Source organism: Tiliqua scincoides, chromosome 1 (assembly GCF_035046505.1).
Source record: "Tiliqua scincoides isolate rTilSci1 chromosome 1, rTilSci1.hap2, whole genome shotgun sequence".
NCBI lineage: Eukaryota > Metazoa > Chordata > Lepidosauria > Squamata > Scincidae > Tiliqua > Tiliqua scincoides.
This window is the reverse complement of record NC_089821.1, coordinates 238,215,439-238,240,950: the sequence shown is the minus strand read 5'-3', so window position 1 is coordinate 238,240,950 and position 25,512 is coordinate 238,215,439. Positions and strand designations below refer to the sequence as shown.

Sequence of the window (25,512 nt, the reverse complement as noted above, 5' to 3'; positions counted from 1 at the left end):
AGTGTATTTGCTTAACTCTATGCAATTTAGCAATGTGTTTTTTTTAATCTGAGTCATGGAACGGAACTAACCCAGATAAATAGGCTCCACCTGTATTTACCTTTTCCCAGCAGCAGTGTCCCAAGATCTTTGGCAGCACTGAAGAATCACACCCCAGTGTATCATATTATTAGACTTGGAAGTCACTGAAGGCAACTGCATGATGCCCCTCCAGACAAGGCAATGAAGCAAACCATTGCGACTCCAGCTCGTTAATCATAGAACTCCATTTTCTTAAATAAAATCAGCTCGCTTTGACAAATGTGTGAACTGTCAAATCAAGATGCAAGCAAGACTCATCCCCCCAAATATTTTCATTCTTTGGAAAACAAGGAACTTTTTCCAGACTTGGGGTCCAATACACAATGACTTCTTGCATAAGGTGCTTTTGGAAAGCCAGAGAGATCCAACTGGACATTAGATGCTTTGGATAACACAGTTCTGTAGTTATCCCTGCCTTTCTGGAGCTGCAAAAAGTGGGCAAAAATGAAACATAACCACCAGATACTCCCTAATGTGCAAGTTCTCAGGATTTAATTAACGATCTGCAATTTTCTCTAGGAAGGGAGCTAGCTATTTCCTTGACAGAGGTTCTGTGCCTTTAGTAACTACATGACAGGCAGAAATTGAACCAACAGAGGCTACTCCAGCACAAGAGATATAGAGGCGTTCTCCTGCTGAATTTCTGCCTGCCACGCAGCTGTTAAAAGAAACCCAAAGTTCAGGAGAAAAGTCCGCTGAAAGAGAACTACAGTGTGATGTGGGATAATGCCACAACACCACTAACAGCCCGGCAGGTATCAGCAGTGCTGCAGTCATTAGAATAAGGAAAAATAGGGAGAAAAGAAGGAAAGGTTCAAAAAGGAAGGAAGTGGGAGCCAACAGCAGTAGAACTGGGACATACTCACAAACAAGGCTTAAACTGGCTTGTCTTTTAAATTGGTCTGTAATGCAAATGCAAAACAATGCATTTGATTTCTCTTCTGCATTCTGACCCTCCATAACACCCACTTCCTATGTGGCAGATCTGGTGGGAGCAAGAGAAGCTAAAAGGTGCTCTTTAGCCCCAGATGTGAACACACTCTCACATGTGTGAATCAATCCCTGACTGCATTGCAGCCAAACTCTACGTCTGCTTTTAGTACTGACAGCAGTCCTGGAACTGGGGAGCTGCAACAGGAGTCAATTCCACAGCAGGGTTCTTTGAGTATGATGCCAAGACAAGAAATGGAGCGTGAAAAACGGCCTGAAATGACCTTACAGGGTGTTAAGAAGTTGGTTAGAGAAAAGAAACTGTGGGAAGTTGAACACAGTCCTGCCTCTTCACCTGTACCTTTCCTGCCCACTACGCTGCCACTGGAGTAGAATGTCACTGATCATTCATTGATTACCAAAGACTTAGACAAGTGATGGCACTTTTAAAAGGTCACTGACAGATTGCCGTTTAATATTTCCTTTGTAGCAGTCACCCATATGAACTGGGACTAGAAAGACAGAATAGCAGCCAAGTCAGATGGGCAAAGTGGATGGGTAGGATCTCGTTTTTTCCTTCCTAGGTTATGCCTTAAAAGCAATAATAATTAAAAGATGATTAAAAAAAATAAATGAGCAAGGATGGAAAACTTCTGAACAAGGCAGCACAGAATATGTCATTTTGTGGGGGTTTTTTTCAGTGTGTTAATTCTTCCTTTGGGCCAAATTACAGGTGACATCCACCATTCACAGATAGGCTTAAATCCAAGTATCTCTTTCCTCACAAAAAGGAACAACCCAGAATGGGGGGAGGGTAGCTCAATGAGGGTCAGAACCATTAACACTTAGTACTTTAAGGGGAAGGGTTAAAATTTCCCCCTTGTGTTGTTTCCTCACCAATGGTTGCGTCTCCCAAGCAGTTATTTGTACAAATGGTCACTGGGGGGAGCCAGCGCAGTGACTCACAGGATCAGATCCTGAGTCTGTGGATTTATTTCTGTGCATTCTCAATAAACACCAGGAGTACAGGAGCGGAGGATTTTCAAGTGTTGTAGTAGTCACTCTGCCACTCAGATGGTGCTGAGCAATTTTACCTGCTTTGTAAGGTGCCTTTTTCCTGGCAGGGCTCTCAACAGCTGCCAAACAGGACGCACTTCAGCAGGGGAATTTTTTGAATTGCTTCACTCTCATGCCAAGAAAAAGGGTTAGTGGCTGCATTTGATTGGCTGAAAAGCTGCACAAGGCCCCTGGCAGAAAAGACTGTGTAAGCCAAGGCTGCAGTTCACAAATGGCTTAGCATGAGGTAGTTACACTAAAATTCTACTGAAGTTTATGGGATCGTTCTTGGGCTGTTCTAGAGTAAACTGGAGTTTGCTGCTGCAGAACTGTATTATTTACAAGTGATGAAAGGTATGAGCTTTTTGAAAAAGAAGATGTTAATTACAAAAAAGATGGAATATGCATTTCATAAGACAATCAATAAAATATTGCTTTGTAACACTGTAAAATACTGCATACTGTAAGGTTATTCTACAATCATATTTGCTCCAAAATATTAAAAGAAGGTGTCATACTGATTTAGAAGTCCTTGGTTCCAGCACCAATGAGAGCTTGTAAATATCATCTTCCGTGTGGTAGAGGTCCAGGGAAAGCTGAGAATTAAACAGGAATGAAATCAGCATATATTAATGAGCTAACCTGCAAGCAATACAATGCAATAAAACTCTGATCACTTCTATTGTTACAGAAAAACTTCTTTGGAAGAGAGAAATTTGCAGCAGCAAAGCAGCAAGGGAGGAAGGCCCTTCAAATCCTCCACACTCAGTTCCAGTTACATGCTTGCAATGAGAGAACCCAGGAAGATATAGAAGACAGAGAGGCTCTTTTGTGCAGCATTTGCACTGAATGCTACCATTTTTGATACCAAAAGTGGGTAGCCCCACAAAGTTGGTAGCCTCAAAGGTGCTAGCCCCACAAACACCCAAGTTGGTAGCCCCACATCCTAGCCCTAGCTTGTTGCTTTCTGCCCCAGTATGAAAGCTTCCTTGTCAGCAAATCTCCACAATCATAAACAAGCTTCAAACAAAGGATCCACTGTGTGAATGGTCCAAACTTTTTTTTTAAAGTGAACATTTATGAAAAGTACTCCTGGTGTACATAAATGCTGTGGAATAAGGCAATTCCATTTGAATACAGAGCTCTAATGATTTGTTGCAAGCAACATTTTCTCCCAACTGGTGCTCATGCAGAACCTGTAATGCACACAGCAGGCAGGGATAGGTCACCCATTATTGTGATATTTTCTCCTTTGGCTGTTTCCCAGATTCCTTTCTCTGTCTCAAGATTAATGTAAGAATTAGTGCGCTCAACAAATAATTAGGATGCGAAGGAGGACAGGGTGCCACTGCCTTTGACAGAGTGAAAAGAGGGAAGGTTGGCGGAGACATGCAGTTCGCTATGGAGGAAAGTTGCACCTGCTGAAATGCCCTTTTCCACACAGCCTTTACATGGCAGAAGATTCCTGTTTTTCTTGGGTATTTCTTGAAGTGAATGGAGCAATAAGAACAAACGAATGGACAATGCTGGATGAGATCAAGGGTCTCTATAGTCCAGCATCCTGTTCCCAGCAGCAGCTTCCAAGAAGTTGACCACAACAGGACATGAATGCAACCGTCTTCTTGTCATTTGTTCCTGAGCAATCCCCCACTCAACCAGGAACTTCACTTAGTGACATTGAGCTATCTCTCCGATTAACCCATCTCATGGGGTTGTTGTGACGTTAAAGGGTGGGAGGGGTATGAAGAACTGTGAACCTGTATTTTGATGGAATAAAAATGTAGTATATATATAAAAGTGAAATAATATCCTGCCCCTGAACGTTAAGGTTTCATTTTGACTCTCCTTTTTAACTTCCTTCTAACTATTCCCCTCTTTTGTTAAATGTTTCTGCTTTTGAAGACAATGAAAAGTATCACTTCCATATCTGTTGACTTACACTTCAATATCAGATCCTATGCACCCTTAAGGATTAAGAAAGCACTGGTATCCCTCATGCTAGTTCTATGATTAACTTTCCTAAGGCACAGTCATTTTGCATATCTACAAGCATTGTCTCCAGTGTAAATTTACTCACTCAGTGTAAGGATAGGTGAGGTCACCCATTATTACAACATTTTCTCCTTAAGCTATTTCCCAGTTTCTTCCTCAAGATGTGGTTGAAGGGTAGGTCCGAGGACATTGTATGTGCCCCATACATTTGGGCCTGGTATTTGCACTCACAGTTATTCTGTAGAGCAGTGGTTTCCAACATTTTTTTTCCCCACTTGTGTATCCCTCGGCAGCCTGTTTTCATAAACTGTACCCCCCCATTAGCAAAATGTTTGTAATTAATATAGTTACAGTTATTTCAAATTTATGTTTTCAACTACTGATCCATATCTGATAATACACAATTTGATGACCATAAACTAGCAGTTGGTGGAGCTTCTGCAGCCAGCTAACTGCTTTCCTTCCTGCCTTGCCAGCCCCACAAGGCATTCTAATATAGTCCTGCCTTTTTATGCCATTATTCAATTCTTTTTCAAGTACCCCTAAAGGTCCTGGCAAGTACCCCTGGGGGCAAAAGTATTGCAGGTTGGGAACCAATGCTTTAGAGCAGTGTTTCTCACACTTTTAGCACTGGGACCCACTTTTTAGAATGAGAATTTGTCAGGACCCACAGGAAGTGATGTCATGACTGGAAGTTACATCATTAAGCAGCAAAATTTTTGACAATCCTAGGCTGCAATTATACTCAATCCTACCCAGGAGTAAGTTCCATTTACTATAATATACACAATAGCCTGTTAAAAGAACAGATCTGTAACATTTCCCCAGATGCAGTCATGTACCATGGTAGCATCAAGTTTTATTAAAAATAAAATATTGAAATGAATGAGGACCCACCTGAAATTGGCTCATGGCCCACCTAGAGGGTCCCAACCCACAGTTTGAGAAACACTGCTGTAGAGGGATATGTATTTTCTATTTTCTAATCTAGTTCATTGATTCTGTGCTGTTTTTGACATGCAGAGCAACACCTCTATTGCCCGTCTCTATTCCAGGGACACCCAACTGAGGGCGCAATCCTAACTCACTTTCCAGCACCGACATAAGGGCAATGCAGCTCCAAGATAAGGAAACAAACATTCCCTAACCATGAGGAGGCCAATTGCAGGATGCAGCACAAGTTCCACTGGCACAGCTATGCCGGTGCTGGAAAGTGGATTAGGATTTGGGCCTGATTCTCATTGGTCCACCCAGTTCAGACCCTAATCTTACACATCTTTGTATGTCCATCTGAACCCTAGAGTTCTGGATTAACTCTTCCCTTCTACTTTTAAATTTTGTTTTTAAAGCAACTTCTCTGAGCTACTTTCAATCTGATGTTTTTAAAAATGTAATATCTGTCACACTTTTGCTAGACTAAAAATGTCTGGGGACTTTCCAGATATTTGCATAGTTTCTGAGCTGGTTAATTAATGCACACAATAGCAGTACCCAACCTATTATTGAACCCTTCAACCTGCTTCACTAATAATTACAGTTTCTCACTGTAGTCTCTTGCATCATAATAACTATTATTACTAACCATTATCGAAATATTGGCAATCCACATAGTTTGTTTGAAAAGGGGAAGATTCTTCTTTCTTTGTCCCAGCAACTCTTGGTGCAACCTGAAACCTGTTTTGCCCCTAGAAGAGGTTCATCCAGTTCAGTCTGCCTAATGCCTCGTACACCTCTAGGCCAAACTGCACAATATGGCAATTGTGCATCTAGCCAGAAAAGAGTTGTGGCTTTACATATTGAAAGTGTTTTCCAAAAAAACTTTCCAAAAAATTATTTTCTATTTCAGTTTATTCATGTTGCTTAACTGTTTTATAGAGTGTTATGCCTGCAGTGGCCCACTGTAAAATATGTGCCAGTGGCTGGCGCATAGTGCCAATTCTTACAGCACTCACCAGCCATGTGGATATACTGTGCGGGATCCCTGTATTGATTGCTGCTACCATAAGTGACAGACCAGAGTCTAGCATGTTCAGCATGACTGGTTCAGTCAAATATAAGTTGCCTTAATGCTGAGTCAGACCCCCTGATTCATGTAGCTCAGCATTTTCTACACTGACTGCAGTAGCTCCCCAGGGTTTTAAGTGGGGTTTTCCCCCTAACCTACCTTGAGATGCCAAGGCCTGAACCTGTCCAGAGCAGGTGCTATTGAGTAAGTCATTAACGCTCACTGGCAACTCTTTCTTGCACTTCATTTTTAGTTTAAGACTATAGTTGAGGGGGAAGCTGTTTCCAGAAGACCAAAGGTATTCTAATCCAACTCCACTGCCAAAGCAAGGCATCCACCAGCCACCAAGTCCCTGACCAAATCAGCCCATGCAATGCAGAGCACATTATGCCAAGGGCAAAGCTGTAGAAAGCCTACCTCAGAAACAGACATGCAGGCTCCTTGTTCTAAGATGAAGAGCCTGTCTGCACCAATGACAATTCATGATTTATTGCACACTTGTTGTGATTATTTGAACCACAACTGTAGCACATGAGAAAACTTTCTTGTTCCTCTATGAACTTCATGGTGCACTTAGGCTTTTTGCCTGGTTATTTATTTATTCACATTTAATTAACACCCACCCTCCAAAGATCTCTGGATGGTCTAAATGCCTCCTTCCTTTTATCCTCATAATAACCCTAAGGCAGGTTAAATAGGAATGACTGACTGGTGCAAGGTCACCCATTAAGTTTCTTGGCTGAATGAGGACTGAACTGGATCCCCTCAGTCTAGTATGGGTTCTCCAAATTTTTCAGTATGAGGGCCACATTGTACATTTTACACATTTTCTGGGGCCAACAAAATCAGTTTTATAAATGAATGAATGAAATTTAAATGAATGAATATGTTTTACTTGAAACTTTTTTGTAATCAGCATATGATTCAGAACAAAAGAGAACTGTGACAATCACAAAGAAATAATGCCGTGCTTCAAGTAAAAAATGATATATAATGAGTATAAATGTCAAACATTAGCAAATGCTCTGACCAAAAACCCAAGTTGCTGTGGGCCAGATAAAACCTTGTGGCAGGCTGAATGTGGGCCCTGGGCCATAGCTTGGTGACCTCTGGTCTAGAGCAAACTGTCTAACCACTACACCACATTGGATCTCATAGGATAGTGGTTTTGTGCTTTAATGAAATGGGCACATTTTAACTATGCTATGTTAACAATCCCATATTTTATTTTCTCAAAACACCCCATCAGTTTTTTCTTTTCAGCCATACTTCTGTATATCGAATATATTCTAGCTACTTTGTGTTTTAAAGGATAATAAAAAATGAAGAACTGAAAATGTTAAAAGGGACTGCTATACATTGACAAGGTCAGACTCTCCCAGAGAAACGTTTCAGCCTTTATCTTTTGCTAGGAATGCAGGATCTTCTGTCAATAAAGCTTTATTAATGCTATGAAAAAATCCCATTTTGCATTTCAGCTCCCCATACAGAATTCATCAAAGCACCTGCGTGAACACTGATAGTTGCGGCTGCCAACAGTCCCCCTGCTACAGTCACCTAAACTGCAGGCCATCTCCTTTCAGTCCACATTTTCCAACAACAACTTTGCTGATAGTTAGCCCATCACAGCCAAATCTAAAATTATGGAAAAAGTGTCCGCTTCAGAGGAGCATTTTCCCAAATAACAGATAAAATGGACAAATTACCAGATGACTGAAAGAAAACTGATCCAAAACCAAGAATCGCAGTGGAAACAGAGCATAACAAAAGTACTGTTCCTACTGCACAATCCTATGCATGTCTGTTCAGAAGTAGGTCTCGCTTGGTTTAATGGGGCTTACTCCCAGTAATGTGCGCACAGGACTGCAGCCTTAACAGGAACGGACACCATTGTGTAAAGTGCAACAGTCCAACTGCTTCTGAGCAAATCATTTACAGTTTCCCACAATGACAAAAGCGTGTCCTGAAGATGATCAATTTCTTCTTTTAGTGAAAACTGATAATCAGACATCAAACATAAAGTTATTTAAAAAGGATTACGAGAAGTTCTATGTCTTCATAGCTTCCTGCTGCAAAAGCAAGAAATGCAACCTTCAGAAGCAGCATCTGACTACCCAATAGAAGACCTGACAACACCAGATGGATATCACCATCACTCCTATCATGTTTGTGAACCTTTCCAGTTGGCCTTTATTGAAGAGAGAATGCCCAGAATGTGATTGTTGAGTCATTGATCTGACTCAGCAAGGCAAATTTTCTTAATTGACTAACATCAGGACTAACATTTATTACAACTCATTGGTGAAAATGTCTGCCTGTAAAAATAGTTCCAAAGGAGGAAGGCTGAGATGTAACACACCCCTATTTGTTTATTTCTCCACTTTTTGTTTTCAAGATTTCCTCTGTGACCATAACATCCGGCAACAAGTTTAATTTTAAAAGATTAGATCTGAAGAATGCGTTGCAGGCCATGCAGAAACGTCACTTAATGGGAGGCCATTCCTTGCAAATCTCTGCAATATACTTAAATCTGCTTTGTCTCCCTCTAGAAATGTTTGACTTTATGGTAATCCAACTTGCAGTGAATGTTGAGTAAAGAAAGAAAACAAATGGCTGCTCTGATAAATGGACATGATACTGGAGTGCATAAATACTTCCTAAGTAATCATTTTTCTTATGGTCCAGCCATGTTTCAAATGATCAAAGTAAGTGTGCAAAAAAAAAAAAAATCAAACTGTCACCAATGCACTTCGAATTCTAGAATAAGGAACTTGCATATATTTGTTTGATTTTTTACCCCACCTTTCTCCCCTTAGGGCATTGGTTCCCAAACTTTTTTGACTAGCTGCTCTCTGGGCCATTGGCCGCGGCTCCCCATTAGGGCTATGAAGAGGGTGGTGGGTTTTTCACAAGGATTCTGTGGCTCCCTTGGCTGGTTTCAGTGGCTCCCCAGAGAGCCACAGCTCACAGTTTGGGAACCAGTACCATAGGGCACTCAGGGACATTTATATTGCAGGTGCTTCAACCTGCCTGTAATAGAATGCAGATTAGACAGTCCAATTTGATCTGTATATATGATACAACCTGATTTGTATATTTGGGGTGGGAAGGGGGCAGATAGTTAGTCAACTGATGGTCCAGCTTTGGACTCCCTTTGGTTGGTCGGTTAATGGCTCAGGGAATGGGATTAAACTACCTTTGATCCTTATATAGAGCTTGCCCAGATAGCTGCTTCACATATTGCCATATTCACCACCCCATGCCCATTGTAGCACAGAGGCCTGTGTGGCACTGATTCTATCTACCAATATATGGGCAATTAGATCATCCCAAGAAAGGGTGGTAAAGACAACTCACCTGGATTCCTGATGCAACTTGTGCTACAGCTGACAGGGGACTAATTTCTCTTCAGAAACTTCATTTCTAAAATTTCCATACCCATATCTGTTGCCAGGCTGTCACTATTGCCCAGAAACCACAGCCCCATCCTTGAGCTCTCACTGCCTAGATGAAAGGGTGAGTGAGATCCCTGAGACAATATGAACTGGACACTCCCACAGTGGTAAGGAGGATCCTGCCCAGTATTCTGGGAAGAAATCAACAAGTATACATCCATTTGAGTATAAGAGTGAAGTGTTCCTCAAATTGAATTAACAGAAAAACAGTATCTGCCCTAGGTGTTGTGTGGAAAACTCTGCTAGACTGTGATTTATTGGTTAGACTTAGCAGCAATCAGCTCTGTCTCTGACCAGCTTGTATGTGTTGGGTCCACTGAATTAGCACATCTGCACTCTAAAGGCCCTCTGGAATTGCCCACTATTTCCATTATTTTCTTTGGCTTTTCAAACATGCCAATTCCCATCTAGTTTGTATTTGATATTTCATGACATATTGGGTGTTTTTTTTACCCCCTCTTTTTCCCTCCATTTGCCTGAAGATAACATCCACAAGGTTGCCAGTTCGAGGCCACCGGCACCATGCGACCTTGAAGCAGCTGACAAGCTGAAGCCGAGCTATTCCATCTGCTCTGAGCGTGGGAGGATGGAAAATCCCTTCGGGGATTTAAATAAGCCTGCCTATGTAAACCGCCTTGAATAAAGTCTTGAATCAAGACCAAGAAAGGCAGTATATAAATACCTGTAATATTATTATTATTATTATTATTTTCTAGTTGGGTTTGTTCTTCAAAATCCCAGCAACCTGTTAACTGGCAAATCAACCTCTTGCACCATCATCGTAATCCAAAAGGGCAAGGTAACAAGTTGAGGAGGAAGATCTTCCAATGTTCATCTAACTTACTGTTAGCAGGTTAATTAAGTCCATGTTTGGCTCGAGGTGGTGAGAGGCAGTCTGCAAGGAAACCAGTTCGCTCAGGGTGACCGAAAGCTGCTGCATTTTCACGATGTTGACCTTGTTCTCATCGATCCAGTCTGGAAAGATGACATGAACGGCTATCAGGTCCTTCAAGTAGACTCCCAAGATTGGGATTTTGAAGCCAACACAATCAGCAAAAGCTTTGCGGTAGTTGCAGTAGTTTCCACTGGAGGAGACTAGTTCGGTCATTTCATTCCAATCCTGCAAACAAGGCACAGAAGAAGCGAGACTCTGCAAAAGCATTCTGAGTATTGCTTTGATTAATCCTGAAAAGGTGGACTTTAGGAACAGCAGACTTTTTTGGCCTATGACCAACAGCAAAAGCAACACACACTATCCTCGTGCATTTCTGAGAAAGTGCCATGACTCAGGGGTAGATCACATGTTTTGCATGCAAAAGGTTCCACTTTCAACCTCGAACATTTCTAAGTTAAAGGATCTCACATAGGAGCACTGGGAAAGATGGACCTTGAGATCTTGGAAAGATACTGTCATTGGACATACTGGGCTAGATGGATCAATGGCCCAACTCAGTAGGAGGTAGTTTCGTAAGTAGTGTTGGCTTTGGGGCTTCCTTCCTTCAGCAGACAAATTACATCCACTTTTGTATATGGTCTTATATATAGAATTTACATAGGTGCAATTCTGTTGCAAGACAATGCTTTCATACCTTTGTAACCTCTGCAGAAAGGTGAGAATGAGTTTCTTTGAGGCGTGAAATAGAGCTATGACTTAGGCCTCCTACGACAGCCATCAATGTATTGAAATTTTGGAGATGAAGAAGTTTCTGTGGAGAAAACAGGCACATGAATGCTTGTTACCAGAACCTCTTTGCTTATGCAGACCCAGTGTGTGATTTAGAAACTGTTAATCCAACTGAAATGTATAGGAAATGGGTGCATTTGCCTGATAACCAGTACAGGCTTATGCAATCACATGTTCTTATGCACTGGGCATGGAATGATGGAGCTTGGCCATTGGGATTGTAATGAATAAGAATCCTATTACAATTGAAAGATAGAAAATTTCGTATGGAGTTGAGAAATTGTATTTCCAAACATATACACTCTGGAATTCAATTCAATTCAGCAGAAACAGCAATAAGTGGGCTGGTCCATTTTTTAAAAGATGGCTCTCTAACATGCAACCCTAAACATATTTACTTAGAAGTAGGTCACTGACATTTATGTCCAGTATAGTTCCGGCTGCAACTTCAGGGGAGTAAGGAGAATTATGTGATGCAATATTCATGGTTAGCGCTGTTTGTTTTCAGGTAATCTTAATATTTAACTGAGAGCCTGAGATAATCATCATTATATATCAACACAAGCTCCTGGATTTTATTTCTTGGTCATACTCTAACAGAAGGAGGCATTTGGATCCAGGGGAGGGCAAGGAATCCAAAGGGCTGGTGTTATGTGAAAATCCCCTTTTGCCTTTTAGTTGTGATTTTCTCTCTATATCTGGTTATGTTACTATGGACTAAAATATCATGCAGGCTAAACTTCTTCCAGCACACAGGTCACATTTCCAGAACTCTGGTCAAGTCACAAGCTCATGGTTACACAAGCACCCCCACCCCCCCAAGGTCACACATTATGGGAGGAAGTCTGGCATATTAAATCATTGTTAAGTGTCTCCTACATTACTGTATTCATTGTATTGTTTTGACCCAATCACTGTTTAAGTACTGTATACAAACTTGAACTGCCTTCTTGTGTTGCTGATTCATTGTATTGTTTAAGTTCCCCCATCTAGGAACCCAGCCATAGACCCCATTGAATTTTGCTGATAACTGACATCCTGATCCTCTTTCAATGTTTTACATACTCCAAGCACCCTGCTGTGTGGTAGTAATCAAGCTACCATCCAGCTCAGCACTGCCTGCAAGCCCCTTTAAAGTGAGGGTTTCCTCCCACATGCTCTCTCTCTCCAAGGACCAACACATCTGTGTTGTGTCAGAGGGTCCTCTTCACAGGACTCCCCACCCCCTCCAACTGCTCTACAGGACAAGTAACTATTTTGCACCTGGAACTCTTTCCCTTCTTCCCCCCCCTTTCTCCCCTTCTCTAGTTAGCAGCTGGGGTTGGCAGATCAGGGACCCCTAAAATCCTTTCCTACAACCTTTCCCTTTTCTATTATTATTATTATTATTATTATTATTATTATTATTATTATTATTAACAGTATTTATATACCGCTTTTCAACTAAAAGTTCACAAAGCGGTTTACAGAGAAAAATCAAATAACTAAATGGCTCCCTGTCCCAAAAGGGCTCACAATCTAAAAAGATGCCAAGGAATACCAGCAGACAGCCACTAGAACAGACAGTGCGGGGGTGTCTGTTTCTAATTTCCTCTGATGCACCAAATACTCTTTACACACAACCACCATGAAAACTAGGTACACTAGATTCAAGTACTAGGACCAAGAAACATACACTTATCATTTCTCCATGTGCATTATGTTTACCTTTGTGTTTTGTAATAAAACTATAATCTTTTTTTAAAAGTTATCTTTCTCTCAGTCTCTGCTTTAAGCAAAAGGGAATTTCTCTGCATTACGCCATCTTGTTATCCAGCTTACGACCCTAAGGTTCCAATAAGGGCAGTGTAATCATTCCCCTAAACAAAACAGCCCTTTTGGTAACACAGGTGCTATGAGAACAGAGCCTTATCCTTTCTGCAATGATCTATATAGAGTTCCAAGGACAAAAGAACCTGGGTTGCAATTTGGAGCAGTTGCAAAGAGTAAAACCTTGTTACATTAGGATCACCAGAAGGGGTGCATGGATTTAGGGCCCAATCCACACTTTCAGATTTAGGCACAAATCTGTGCCTAAATCCACAGATTTAGGCAGCCCCCCCCCCCCCAAAAGAATGAAACAGGCCTGACTGGATAAGGTGAAATTTTTTTCTGTTTTAGGATGTAGTCCTATCCACACTTTCCTGGGAGTAAGCCCCACTGACTATAATGTGACTTACTTTTGAGTAGACAGGCATAGGATTGGGCTCTCAGACTTGCAAAGCCAGGTGGGTCCTGATAGCGATATGCTTGAAATATAAGAAATTGAACTGGGTACTGGGTAGAGGTGAAAATCTTACTGATTCTTTTTTTTTTTGGGGGGGGGTGTTATTGCAGGCAGGCTACAGAGAAAATTCACTTGATGAAACAGGGCTGGCTTTCCCTTATTTATTGATTTTATTTTATTTATAATTATTTATTTTAATTTGCTTTATGATGGGTCCTGGACAGATTGTCATTCTAAGAAGTGGGTCCCAGTGCTAAAATTTGAGAACTGCTCCAATAAGGTGTTAGTAAGTTGACACCCTGGGGGGAGGCGACCCACTAGTGACCAAAATCAATAAAATCAGAGTTTGGAGGAATAATACCATCATGTTATATATCAATCAATGTGTAATTTCATGCAGAATGCGATGAAACAAACTACGTAGAAATATCTTTATTCTATCAAAAGGTACAGCCAAAAAACCAGTGGGGGTGGGGCGATGGTAGATCACCACGCCCACCACCTAGAGTGTTGCCCCGCCCACTGCAGGGGTGTGACGCGCTGGCCTCCTGCACTGGGTGACGTGAACCCTAGTGACGGCACTGGACATGAGGCAAGCTTACCTCCACTAACAGGAATCCAGTTTGGGCGAAAACCCCATCTCCTTGGATCCATACCATACATGGGCCTCCCCCCCCCATCACACCATGCACAATGATAGACATCTTGCCAGGCAGATGAGTAAAAACCACCTCTATTCCATCTCATGCCATGCTGGAATCTTAATGAATTAATTTACTGGCTGGAAGGAGTAAGTTTACATTCAGCTAAGGACTGTAATTGTCCTGACAAATGCTTATCTGCCCTCTTAAATTTTGAAATGTAGAGGAAAAAGCTGTCAAATTAGGATTTTCCAAGGCCAGTACAAAATTTGCACTCCGTCCTCCCCCTACATTCCCCCCCTTACTCTGTGTACTTGGTATATGTTCATACAACTTTTTTTTTTTTTAAAGAAATCCTGTGACTTGAATCTACATTTCACTGAATTTCATTCTATTGGGCTAAAACAGCTCCCAAATCATATATTACCTGTGCAACATTGATGAATTTTGTGATTACATCTGCCCTTTGCTGAGGAGTTGGTTTGCTAAGGACCATCAACTGGACCCACTTAGAGATGCCATTAAATAAAGCAATCGATCTTTCTAGAGTTGGGTTGTTCTCCAAGCAGCCATGGATCACGTAGCTCTGATAATCTGTAAACTGGACAAAAATGTCATTGTTGGGGCTTTCCATGATCACATATGCATCCTAGACCAGCACTGTCTACTAAGTCCTACAAATGAAATCTGACCAAAAACATTCCACACTGTACTATACACAATTTAACTAATATTAATACATATTAATTTATAATGTTTTATTGCTGCAGTGCAAAACAGAAGTTAACAGACTATTAATAGTATTCTTAAAAGTAAAAGGTGTTCTACTTTGCTCAAGATTCTACATCCTTTTAAGATTCCTGTAGGTTACTATGCTCTAATGTACTCATTGGATTATTCCTTCTTTTTCATATTACACAATATAGACGTGAGCACAGCTACATAAACCACGTCTTCATCGTTAAGTCATTTTGAGCATCTGCTTTCCTATTCCAAGTGCTGGTTCACATCTGTACATTTTGTTTCCCATTACTTGATTACTCAAATCCCAAACTGTGGTGTACCTGGGGAGGCAATGGGGACAAATACCCTAGGCACCAGGCTTGGGGGATGGCACTGCTTCGCCATTCACCCTCTATAGTGCCTGCTGTAGCACTCAGTCAGCTGGCACGCCAATCTGAGAACCACCCTGAGGGCCTTTCCTCCAGAGGTGTTCTGAAGGCCAGGGAAGCCATGTGCAGCCTCTCAGGGAACCTTCAAATGCCTTGTAAAGCCCTTGTAGAGCCAAAAAACTTCTGGTTTCATGGAGGAAACTGGAAGTAACATTACGATGCTCTTTGAAGGTGATGTGATTTTTTTGGCTCTCCAAGGGCTTTAAAGGCATTTGGGGGATCAGGGAGGCTGTGTGTGGCCTTCCCGGGCCTCCAGAAGGGAAATAGGGGGTGGAACTGATGAGGGAGGTGATGGCAGCTTGGGTTCATGGCCCCGGGGCCAGGATCACCATCTCCATTGAAAAGGATTGTTATACACTCCTCAGTGAGATGTGCCTGGGCCAGTACTATCGGGTGTACTTTTCACTGGCTGACAGAACACTAATTGTTTGGTCTGTTTACAATTCTACAAGCAGAGCCTCCATAGAGGCAAACTAGCATGGCTGTGAGGCAAATGGTAACTGTTAATTACTCTTTCTTCCTAAGCTCCCAACTGTGAGTTTTTTTACAGCCTCTTTCTCAGATCCCACTCCTAAAGCTGAACTGCTAATTCAGAAGATTATTCACAGCCTGAAGAAACATTCTCACCTTCTAGACCAGGGGTGTCAAACATAAGGCCTGGGGGGGGGGGGCAGATATGGCCCACAGAAGCTTTTTATCCAGCCCTCAGCCTCTCAGTTGCTGAGCAGTGCTGAAATGCTACTGCTAAAAGGGCAGGCCCCATGAAAATTGGGCTCTCCCATATCTCGAAATATGATCAAGATTTGAATGTTTTCTCTCCTGTCATTTGAAGTTAATGAATTCCTAAGTGAGGAAAAAGCACTGGCGTCACTAGAGGGGTGCGGGCCGCACCAGGTGACGCGCCTGGGGGGTGACACACCCTGGGGGGAGGACACGCTAACTTCGCAGCATTAGGCGCTACCATGTCATGCCATACACCATTGGATGCGGAATTCCCAGCGGACTGCAATGCAAAACACAGAATTGAAATCACTCCTTTCATTCAAAAGTTATGGCCATGAAACCGGAAGGAAAAAATGAATGGCTCCCTATGGAAAGTGAAAGTGAGCCGTATTGCGCATTTACTCATGACTAGGCAGACTTGCCTTGGTCCGTAGGAAAGGGCAGACAGAGAGGAATCCAATGACACCAGAATGGTTCTGATCCAATGAATGCAGTCCCCAAAACACCTGAGAAGGAAGTCCCTCCCTCCCTCCTGCAGTCTATTGAGCTCTATGGAAAGCAAACTCAGCCACATGGTCGTGTTCACTCATGAGTAAGCAGATGTGCCTTGGCTGGTGGTCAGGCCAGGCAAAGGAGAATGTGAGGACACCAGAATGGACACCAGATCTGATGGAGCTGGAGCGCAACAGAAGGCAGCCCCCCCCCCAAAAAAAAGGACAAAAAAGAGGCTTGAGCTGGTAAGGGGAAGTTTTCTATTTTGCACTTGCAAAGCCAGGAGGGTCTTTGTATTGATATGCCTGAAATAGAAGAACTTTAAACTGGGCACTGGGGAGGGCTGAAGATCTCACTGATTCTTTTTGGGGGGTTGTTACTGCAGGCAGACTACAGAGTAAGCTCCATTGACCACTATGGGACTTACTTCAGAGTAGACATGCATAGGATTGGGCTCACAGGCTGCAATCCTACCCACACTTTCCTGAGAGTAAGCCCCATTGACCACAATAGGACTTACTTCAGAGTAGATTCACTTGGTGGAACAGGACTGGCTCCTTATTTATTTCTTTTATTTTAATTTAATTATTTATAATTATTTAATTTAATTTGCCTGATGATGTCACTGCTGGCCATGATATCACTTCCAATGGGTCCTGGACAGATTGTCATTCTAAAAAGTGGGTCCCAGTGCTAAAAGTTTGAGAAGTGCTGCAATAAGGTGTTAGTAAGTTGACATGGGGTAGGGGTTTGTGTGTGTGTGTGTGTGTGTGTGTGTGTGTGTGTGTGTGTGTGTGTGTGTGTGACTCTACAAGTTTTCAAAATCACTAAAATCAGAGTTTGGAGAAATAATCCCATCATGTTATATATCAATCAATGCATAATTTCATGCAGAATGTGAAGAAACAAGCCACATTGAAATATCTGTGTTCTAACAAAAGGTACAGCAAAAAACCAGTGGGGGCAGGGCAATGGTACATAACCATGCCCACCACCTGGGGCGTTGCCCCGCCCACTGCATGAGGTGTTGTGCAGGCCTCCCGCACTGGGTGATGCAAAGCCTAGTGACGCCACTGGGAAAAAGTGCTAATTTTTGGTTATGAGTTGTTTAATGACATCACTTCCTGCATAACGACATCATTTCCGGCCCTAAGCAGGCATCATGAATGCCATTCGGCCCTCGGTATGAAACGAGTTTGACACCCCTGTTCTAGACTCCACCTAGATCACCTTTTAGATTCCAGGTTCTAACCAAGCACCACCATAGTAACAGACCCATTCACAGTAACCAGACAGCAAATATATAACAGTATTTACTGTATCCGAGTTGACATTCCTCTGTTGTGGTTAATTATCTGCAAGTACATGCAAGTAAGCAAGTCAACACTTGATGAGTGAACAAGACTGAGGCACAAGCATGCACGACATGGCTGGGAGACTTGATGCAACATTCTGTGACAAGTCACATGCTAGATGGCCAAATTCACATACTAGTAGGCCATAAAGCCTGAGTGGCATATGAAGTTGTAGATGTCTTACAGAGATCCTTCTAAAAGCTTTATGTTCCAAAAAAGTGAGGTGCTCGGCAAGCTCAATAGGCTCCAGGTGATCAAACAATAGGCAGGCTTTTCCCTTCTTGGAAGTTTTTTTTCTTTGCGTGACTCTTCTCATCCAGTCATAAGAGGGACTGTAAAAGAGAGTGTAGAAGCTACTATCAGAAACTGGTGCCCAGAAAAACAACAATGGAACCTTGCAAAGGCAATGCCAAGGCATAGAGTGAAGAAACCCAGTATTGGGGTTGTGTGTGCGTGCGGTTGTGTTTGTAATCAGATCTTCTTTGGTTGAGATTTTATCACACATAGCAAGGTCAGTTTCCAGTTAGCTATCTCTTATGCAAACAGAGATTCTGCTCTGATTCTGTGTCAATCTGAGGGGAAGAATATAACAAGGATACTGCTCGATCAGAACAAGGATCCATCCAGTCTAGTACTCCTGTTCCCCACAGCAGCCAGGCAGATATGTTAGAAGTAAGGCAGGAAGGCATAAGCCCTTCTTCCTGTCTGTCTTCAGCTTCCTGGTACTATTCTGGGGCTAAACTGCCTCTGAACCTCCGTTCTGCAATAATGCCTTAAAGCCACTGACAGAGCTATAACTTCACACTTCAAAGGATGAGCATTTGTTCAATTGATAACCACTGAAAGACAAATCCTTTGGAACTAAGCAATGGATCTGTAAAAATGTCAAGTTTGTCCAGGGCCAGGGTTGAGAGAAAATGCTTTTCAGAGGTGAAGAACTATATTGAATGTGCTTCCTAAAAGTCATCTGTCGTGAAGTCTTCCTAGATCTGCCATGATCAGTCTGCCATGTCTGATAACCAATTTCATGTTGCATAAAATTGCGAAACAAAGAAGCCTTTTGAATATTGCTCCCTACCATGCACAGAGGCGTGGAACTGACTGAGGGCATCATCTGATTCCTTCCCCCCCCCAACATGCAGAGGGAAGACAGACATATATGGTAAGAAACTAAAAGCAAGTTCCATGGTGCAGCTCAGAATAAACAGTAGCAAACATGAATCTACTCTATTCCTACCTATCCAAAGAAACAGAAAGATTAGAATTTTTCTGTGCGTATCAGTGCGACATATTCTAAATTTTTTACACATTGTTTCTCTAAGCTTAACAGCCACACAGAACAGCTGAACCACTGAACAATATCCCATAACACCAACAGCAAAGTGGACCCCTTACAGGGAATAGTGATCCTAAATAGTGGTTAAATGTTGATTTGAAAATAATCAAACGTATAATAAAAATGTTGAAAAATGGGATGCAGCTTTGTCATGAAATTAGTTATCTATACAGTGGTCCCATCCACCGCCCTCCCGTTTTTTCACTTTTGCAGCTTTACAGCGACTCCCATAATAGCACTTCCCAGCTGTGGCTGAGCAATCAGCCTTTGACAACTGATAGATGAGCATCTATCGACTAGCATCCTTACATGCTAGAGATATCAATAAGGTGGATGTGCTCTTCATAACCTAGCTGGTTGGCTAATTCTTGAAATTCTTCAGTCAGACGAACCAAGCCAAGGTCCAGATTAAATTCTGCAGGAAATTCCAGAATCCAGTATCTGAAATAATAAAAGGATTAACCAGATATCAACCCATGGAATTCTATAACTGTATGTGAATGTGCAATAGTCTGGGAATAAGCCTTTCTTACAGCAAATTCTTAACTTGATGAGAACTGGTGTTTTTAACTAATTACATGGCAGGGGAAATTCTTTAAGTGTATGTTGTTTCACTGGTGCAGTGATGGGAAATCCCCCACCCACTGGGAAATTCCCCTTTCAAACACCAAAGGCACACTCAGAAATACTGATGTAGAAAAGAGCAGTTCCACTATTAGTTCCCCTCAAATACTCAAGCCACTCTGTGGTACCCCATCCAGCAGATACCTCCAGCATTTGCTTCAGCCCCTTTTCATTGCCATACAACAGCATTTTCAAACTGTTGGTCAGGACCCACTTGGTGGGTCAAGACCCAATTTTTGGAGAGTCCTGCAGAGCCTCCAATGAAAATATGGGCGATGGAAAGGTCAGATCACTAATTGTCTCAAGCCCAAAGGCTATTCAAAAATCATATGCCTAACTGCCCTGCAAATAGCTGAGCTCCTGCAGTTTGCAAGCTTGTGTAAATATGTTTGAACATCTTTTTTTCTGGTGTGCTTTTTTCAAAGTCCATCAATGACAGGTAGCAGTGGCAGGTGAAAGCTGGGTCACATAAGTAAACCCTCAAACCTTGAGGCTATTCATTAGATCTGCCTCATTAAAAGAAATGGATTGAGTTTTTTGCAAATAAATAATAAAATATTGTCTGTAAATAAATATAAATATTTCTTTCTAGATCACTTTTTTTAAAAGTCTCGTAAAGTTAACACGTGATAGCACTTGTTTGGAAGACCCACACAGCAAAAATACACAGATATGTTGTTAAAACACACACAGTACAGCCAACTATGCAAAAGTGGTGCTCTCACCACAATGGCAGTTAATATTGGCCCTCAGTGGGTACTCAAGTTATTTAAATAAGAATGTTTTCTGGACCCGTTTACAATTTAAATATTATATCTCTGTTTAAGATAGTGATTTTCAACCTTTTTCGACTCATGGCACACTGACAAGGTACTAAAATTGTCAAGGCACACCATCAGTTTTTGACAATTGACAAGACACAACATGCTGTTGGTTGGGGGCTCATATCCCTCAATGGTCCTATTAATAAATGACTTTCCACCAAATTCCCACGACACACTTGGGGACCATTTGCGTTACACCAGTGTGCCACGGCACAGTGATTGAAAAGGGCTGGTTTAAGATCTAGAAGTGGACACTCATACTATAGCAGTGGAAAGGAGTGAGAGTTTATCTCCCATCCTACAGTATTGAGCAAGTTGGGAGTCGAGTATAAGGATAAAGGTCAAACCACTTCTGCTTTCACTTTTTTGCGGGAGGGGAACTTTCCTGCTTTCATAGACTTGTAATAGACTTGTTCTAATGGCCAACAACTTGTATTTTGAACACTCTTTCTCAACATTTGGACTAATCAAATGCAGTACTCTTAGAACAGTGCATTAGATTCTCTTAAACTTGCATTGACAGGATGCAAGACAGTAGCATTCATCTCTCTATTACCCTCACTGCAAGTGCAAGTACAACAGGGTGGTTAACTATATTAAGGGTAATCTTGAATGTGTGTCTTACTAGGCGAGATCTTGTCAAGTCTTTCTCCAAGAATGCTCAGTGGTTGCAAAGGTCTTTCCCAACAGCACAGACTTTTAGAAATTGCATTCTTAACAAAGGAAAGCCCCCAGATACAGCCCAGAAAATGGCCTGAAGGTACAAACTCAGTTTTCCTGAAACCAAGCAGAGTTTGGCCTGTAAACTGCCTGGGTATCACTTTGAGGCCTTTGGAGAAAAAGCAGGTGCACAAGGTAATAAAATATATGCAGGACCAAGATATTTGTGATGCAGGACAGCCAGAAGGGGGTCTCCCAACAACTTTTTCTTTATCTCCAAGAAGCAGCTCCTCTTCACTAATTTGGACAGAAAAGTTGTACTGGAGGGAGCATTTACACATGTCCATGTGGGTTAGTTGTCTTTTTTTCTCCAGCTAGGCTGCTAATAGCTTGGGTGATAGATAGGGAAACAGAGGGAGGGTTGGCTTGTAAAAAACAGGGCAGGGGGAAATGATGAGACCACCTCATCCCATCAGTGCTATGGCCCTGATGCTATTCACCCTTCCCCTAAAGCTGCTTGGATGAAAGAGACAACAAGAGATCTGATCAAGGATCACCTGCACAACATGCCGTTTGGCCCTCAGCAGAGCGCCAGCACAGTCTTCAAACTGAACCTCGTGGCCCCCTTGTATTAAATGCCCCAAATACACATACATTTTATATTCCCAGTGGAACGGAATCTATTTACCTCATAAAGTAGCAGATTTTTAAGCGGGTTTCATTACAGTTGTCTCCACTGGCATCTCTATATGTAGATTAGTTAAAGAATCCTCCATGCCTATGGGTTTTATTATTTGTGCAAAGTATTGTATATGAAAAAGAAATCCAGTTTCAATAGATGGAGAGCCCAATCCTATCTACACTTTCCAGGGAGTAAGCCCTATCAAATGCATTGGGACTTACTTCTAAGTAGACAAGCATAGGATTGTGCTCTTAGTCATTACAAAAGTAAAACTAAGTACAACTGTGCTCAACAATTCAATAAACACACTCAAAGGATACAACATGCTTCGAATATCATACAAAAAATATTGTTTTGACTACAAAGAAGCAGTGGATATAAGTCATCAATATTTCCAAAACTGTAAAAATTGTACAAGTTCATAACTGTGCAAGACCAGATTTCTCCCAACAACCAACAGGAAGTCAAAGGGACAAATGCCAGATTATGCCAAATGATTGCTAAAAAGCCATCTATGTTGAAAGCTTTCAGGTGACAACTATTGGATAAATAGTTTTTGGTACCACTAATGTCAATTTTGGAAAGGATATAAGGAGATAAGTTTGCCTGCCAGTTCTGTTGATGGTAGATACCATCGGTGCATTAAAAGGAAGGTTCTTGGCAAATGGTTGTTACTCAGTTCTTCATTGTGATCTGTAAAAACAGAGATATATCATTTAAAACAGAATAATCTGCATTATTGAATGGTGCCCATTGCAAGATGTACATGTATCAAATCTCTCTCAAGTGGTAACAGCAACAATAAAAAGTTCAATCTGCAATTGTTAGCAATGAAATTAGCAGAGTGCAAAAGAAACTAACCTTTTAGTTTCTTATTAATGGATGCCCACAACAGCTGATTTTTCTGGAGTTATGCTTGGGGTCAGGCCATTTTATCATATGGATGCCCTTTTCATGAGGAACGATCTACAACTCATCCTGTGATCCTTTCCTAATTGCCCCTAATTAGTGCTCTATTTAGACTGCATCAGACATTGCTTCTGATTTTGCATAGCCCCTGCCACTTCAAAATCCCATCTCAAGATTTCCATTCCTTCTTTTTGTACCTGCATGGTATACATGGAAGCATATGTGCACACTTTCACAATCATTTTAGCATTTAAACAACCTCAGAATCAAACTGAGCACAAGATATTCTAAGGGGAAGAATGTTTAGACCAGAAAGACAAGCATCCAAAGGAAGGACAAGCTGCAATACAAAACAACAAGACATGCTAACAAATGCCTCTCACACCAAAACATATTATATGGTTTTTAAAAAACACTTTTCAGAGGCATTTAGGAGGAATAGAAGACTCCTACCAAACATTTCAACGCAGGTGCTCAATAGTTCATCCAACGTCGCAGCCTTCCCCAGGTTATTGGACCCCATTGTCCTTTAGCTGTTGTCAAAAGAACGAATGTGCTTTCACCACCCTGAAAGAGAGCTGCAGGGACCCCATTAGATGTCTGTCAGTTGCAATCTCTGCCACATTTCCTCTTGGTGAGAAAACTGGAAAAAGAGTGAGCAGAAGAAGAAATTTCTTAAGAACAAATTTGGGAGTAAGTGGTCTTTCTTGCAGTTTGAGATTTTGGGATTAATCTGACAACAACCATAGATGAACATTTTGAAGCAAATTTTATACCACATTAAAAAGTATGCAAGACGACCTTCAGAACTGGAGGAAGTTGCAGATATCCTTGATCTTTTATCTTTAGCAAAGATTTTCATCTAGATTGCAATGTAAGATGTTGGCTGCCAAAAGGGATAATTCAATTCATGGATGTAGTGGAAGGGGGGAATGCTTGGTGTTAAGAGAATTGATGAGGAAATTAGGAAACAATCCCCCTGAATGGTTGCAGTATTACCAATTTAGGAGTTGTATGAATTTGGGCTTGATTTATGAGAAGCTATCACTTTTGAACCATTGATAAGTGAAGGAGGAACTCAAAAAGGTATTTTGCCTGAAAGGCATAGGATTTTGTTGAGCCTGAGCTCATCAGTTGGGAAATCAATCAATCAACAGTATTTATATACCGCTTTTCAACTAAAAGTTCACAAAGCGGTTTACAGAGAAAAATCAAATAACTAAATGGCTCCCTGTCCCAAAAGGGCTCACAATCTAAAATTTATTTATACAGAGATTTATTTATAAATCATTTATACAGAGATGGTAGAAGATGCTGGGAAGATCTGTTGCAGAGGGCATTGTGTAGAATGTTTGCACAAAAGGACCAGTATCCTTGATTTGTTTAAATATACAAGGAAAACTATTGTAAGTTATTTTACATGGACAGTATCTCCCTCTGCCCCTCCCCCTCCTGGTGAATGTTAAAGATATATGTGAACGTTGGTGATCAGTGCAGGATGTACTCAAGTGAAAAAGTTAACTCTGGTCACCTGTGGTAGAATTCCTGTGTGGTGGATTTTGGAGGAAAATAAGAAATACAATTGGCATGTTCATAGGTTACAAAAGTCTTCTTTGTCCACTAGTTATGCTACTAGGATAAGTAGATGGCAGAGTTATGGAAGAACATTGGGAGTTGGTATGGAAGTTTTTTACAGTTGTGAAATTGTTGATTGCCAAGTAGCGAAGAGGTTCATCACTGAGCAAATTAATGGTTGTGTAATGAATGGCAAAGGGCAGTTATGATGAAAATCACTGAGTATATCCCCTAGGGAGAGGGTAGGACACATAAAGAGATTTTTGAAAACTAGATAGATGGCTTTTATTCCCCTTACAAAGAATAGATATAATACTTACATAATACATACTATAGTTTACATATACTTTAACAAGAAGACATTTTGCAATGGTTTTGGTGAAACATATTCATTTGGTCTTGTGGTTGGCTTTGTGTGCAATTTTATATAGGCATTTGTAGGTCTGAATGGGATGAGGACTGACATACGTTGCATATGTGAGGAGATGCAAGTTGAATAGACAAGAGACACTCAAGTGGAAATCCTAAACACACTTACAGTACTAAGGAGTAAGTCCCATTCAACAAACTATTGCACTGTCAGAAAACAATACAATCACAGCATCAGCAGCAACAACACACCAGAGCTGAATAAAGACATTAAAAAACTAGTTGTCTGCTATTTCTTCTGTCTGAAATACCAAGGTTTTGAGTTTGCCATCTGAATCCCATTGCAGCAAGTATCAGATTGGGCTGTCAGTCATTTTCACTTAGTCCTTGCCTTTTTCACTCTCTAGACCAGCACTTCTCAAACTGTGGGTTGCAACTCACTTGGTGTGTCATGACCCAATGCTGAGGTGGATCACAAGTTAGGCCCACCGGCCCACCCTTGTGCCCATTTGGCTCCAAATTGGAGCCAAAGAGATGCAACTGGAGGCCACTTCCGGTTGTGACCAACCTTCACCAACTTCCCCAATGTCACACTGAACTGGGATGGCCTTCAGAGGCCTCCACGGGCCTCAGAAATGGCTCCGGTAGCGGCTTCTGGGTCACTTCTGGTTTCATGAACGC

At 41.5% G+C, this 25,512-nt stretch overlaps 1 protein-coding gene across 8 annotated transcripts in view; it reads right to left on the bottom strand.

The window, feature by feature from the left end:
- The window catches only part of RASGRP3 (RAS guanyl releasing protein 3), a 64,276-nt gene that overhangs the window by 17,833 nt on the left and 20,931 nt on the right, over positions 1-25,512 (bottom strand). For 6 of the 8 annotated variants that reach the window (XM_066618286.1, XM_066618312.1, XM_066618278.1 and 3 more), the window contains 9 exons: positions 23,341-23,530; positions 22,569-22,671; positions 21,985-22,047; positions 19,498-19,629; positions 17,989-18,184; positions 14,538-14,711; positions 11,109-11,225; positions 10,364-10,639; positions 2,586-2,663 (listed from right to left, as the gene is read on the bottom strand). In XM_066618286.1, the coding sequence (XP_066474383.1) occupies positions 2,586-2,663; positions 10,364-10,639; positions 11,109-11,225; positions 14,538-14,711; positions 17,989-18,184; positions 19,498-19,629; positions 21,985-22,047; positions 22,569-22,671; positions 23,341-23,410 (1,209 nt within the window). In that variant the 5' untranslated portion in view covers positions 23,411-23,530. The remainder of the gene's footprint in view (positions 1-2,585; positions 2,664-10,363; positions 10,640-11,108; positions 11,226-14,537; positions 14,712-17,988; positions 18,185-19,497; positions 19,630-21,984; positions 22,048-22,568; positions 22,672-23,340; positions 23,531-25,512) is intronic. The other 2 variants (XM_066618326.1, XM_066618336.1) reach the window with 1 other exon arrangement.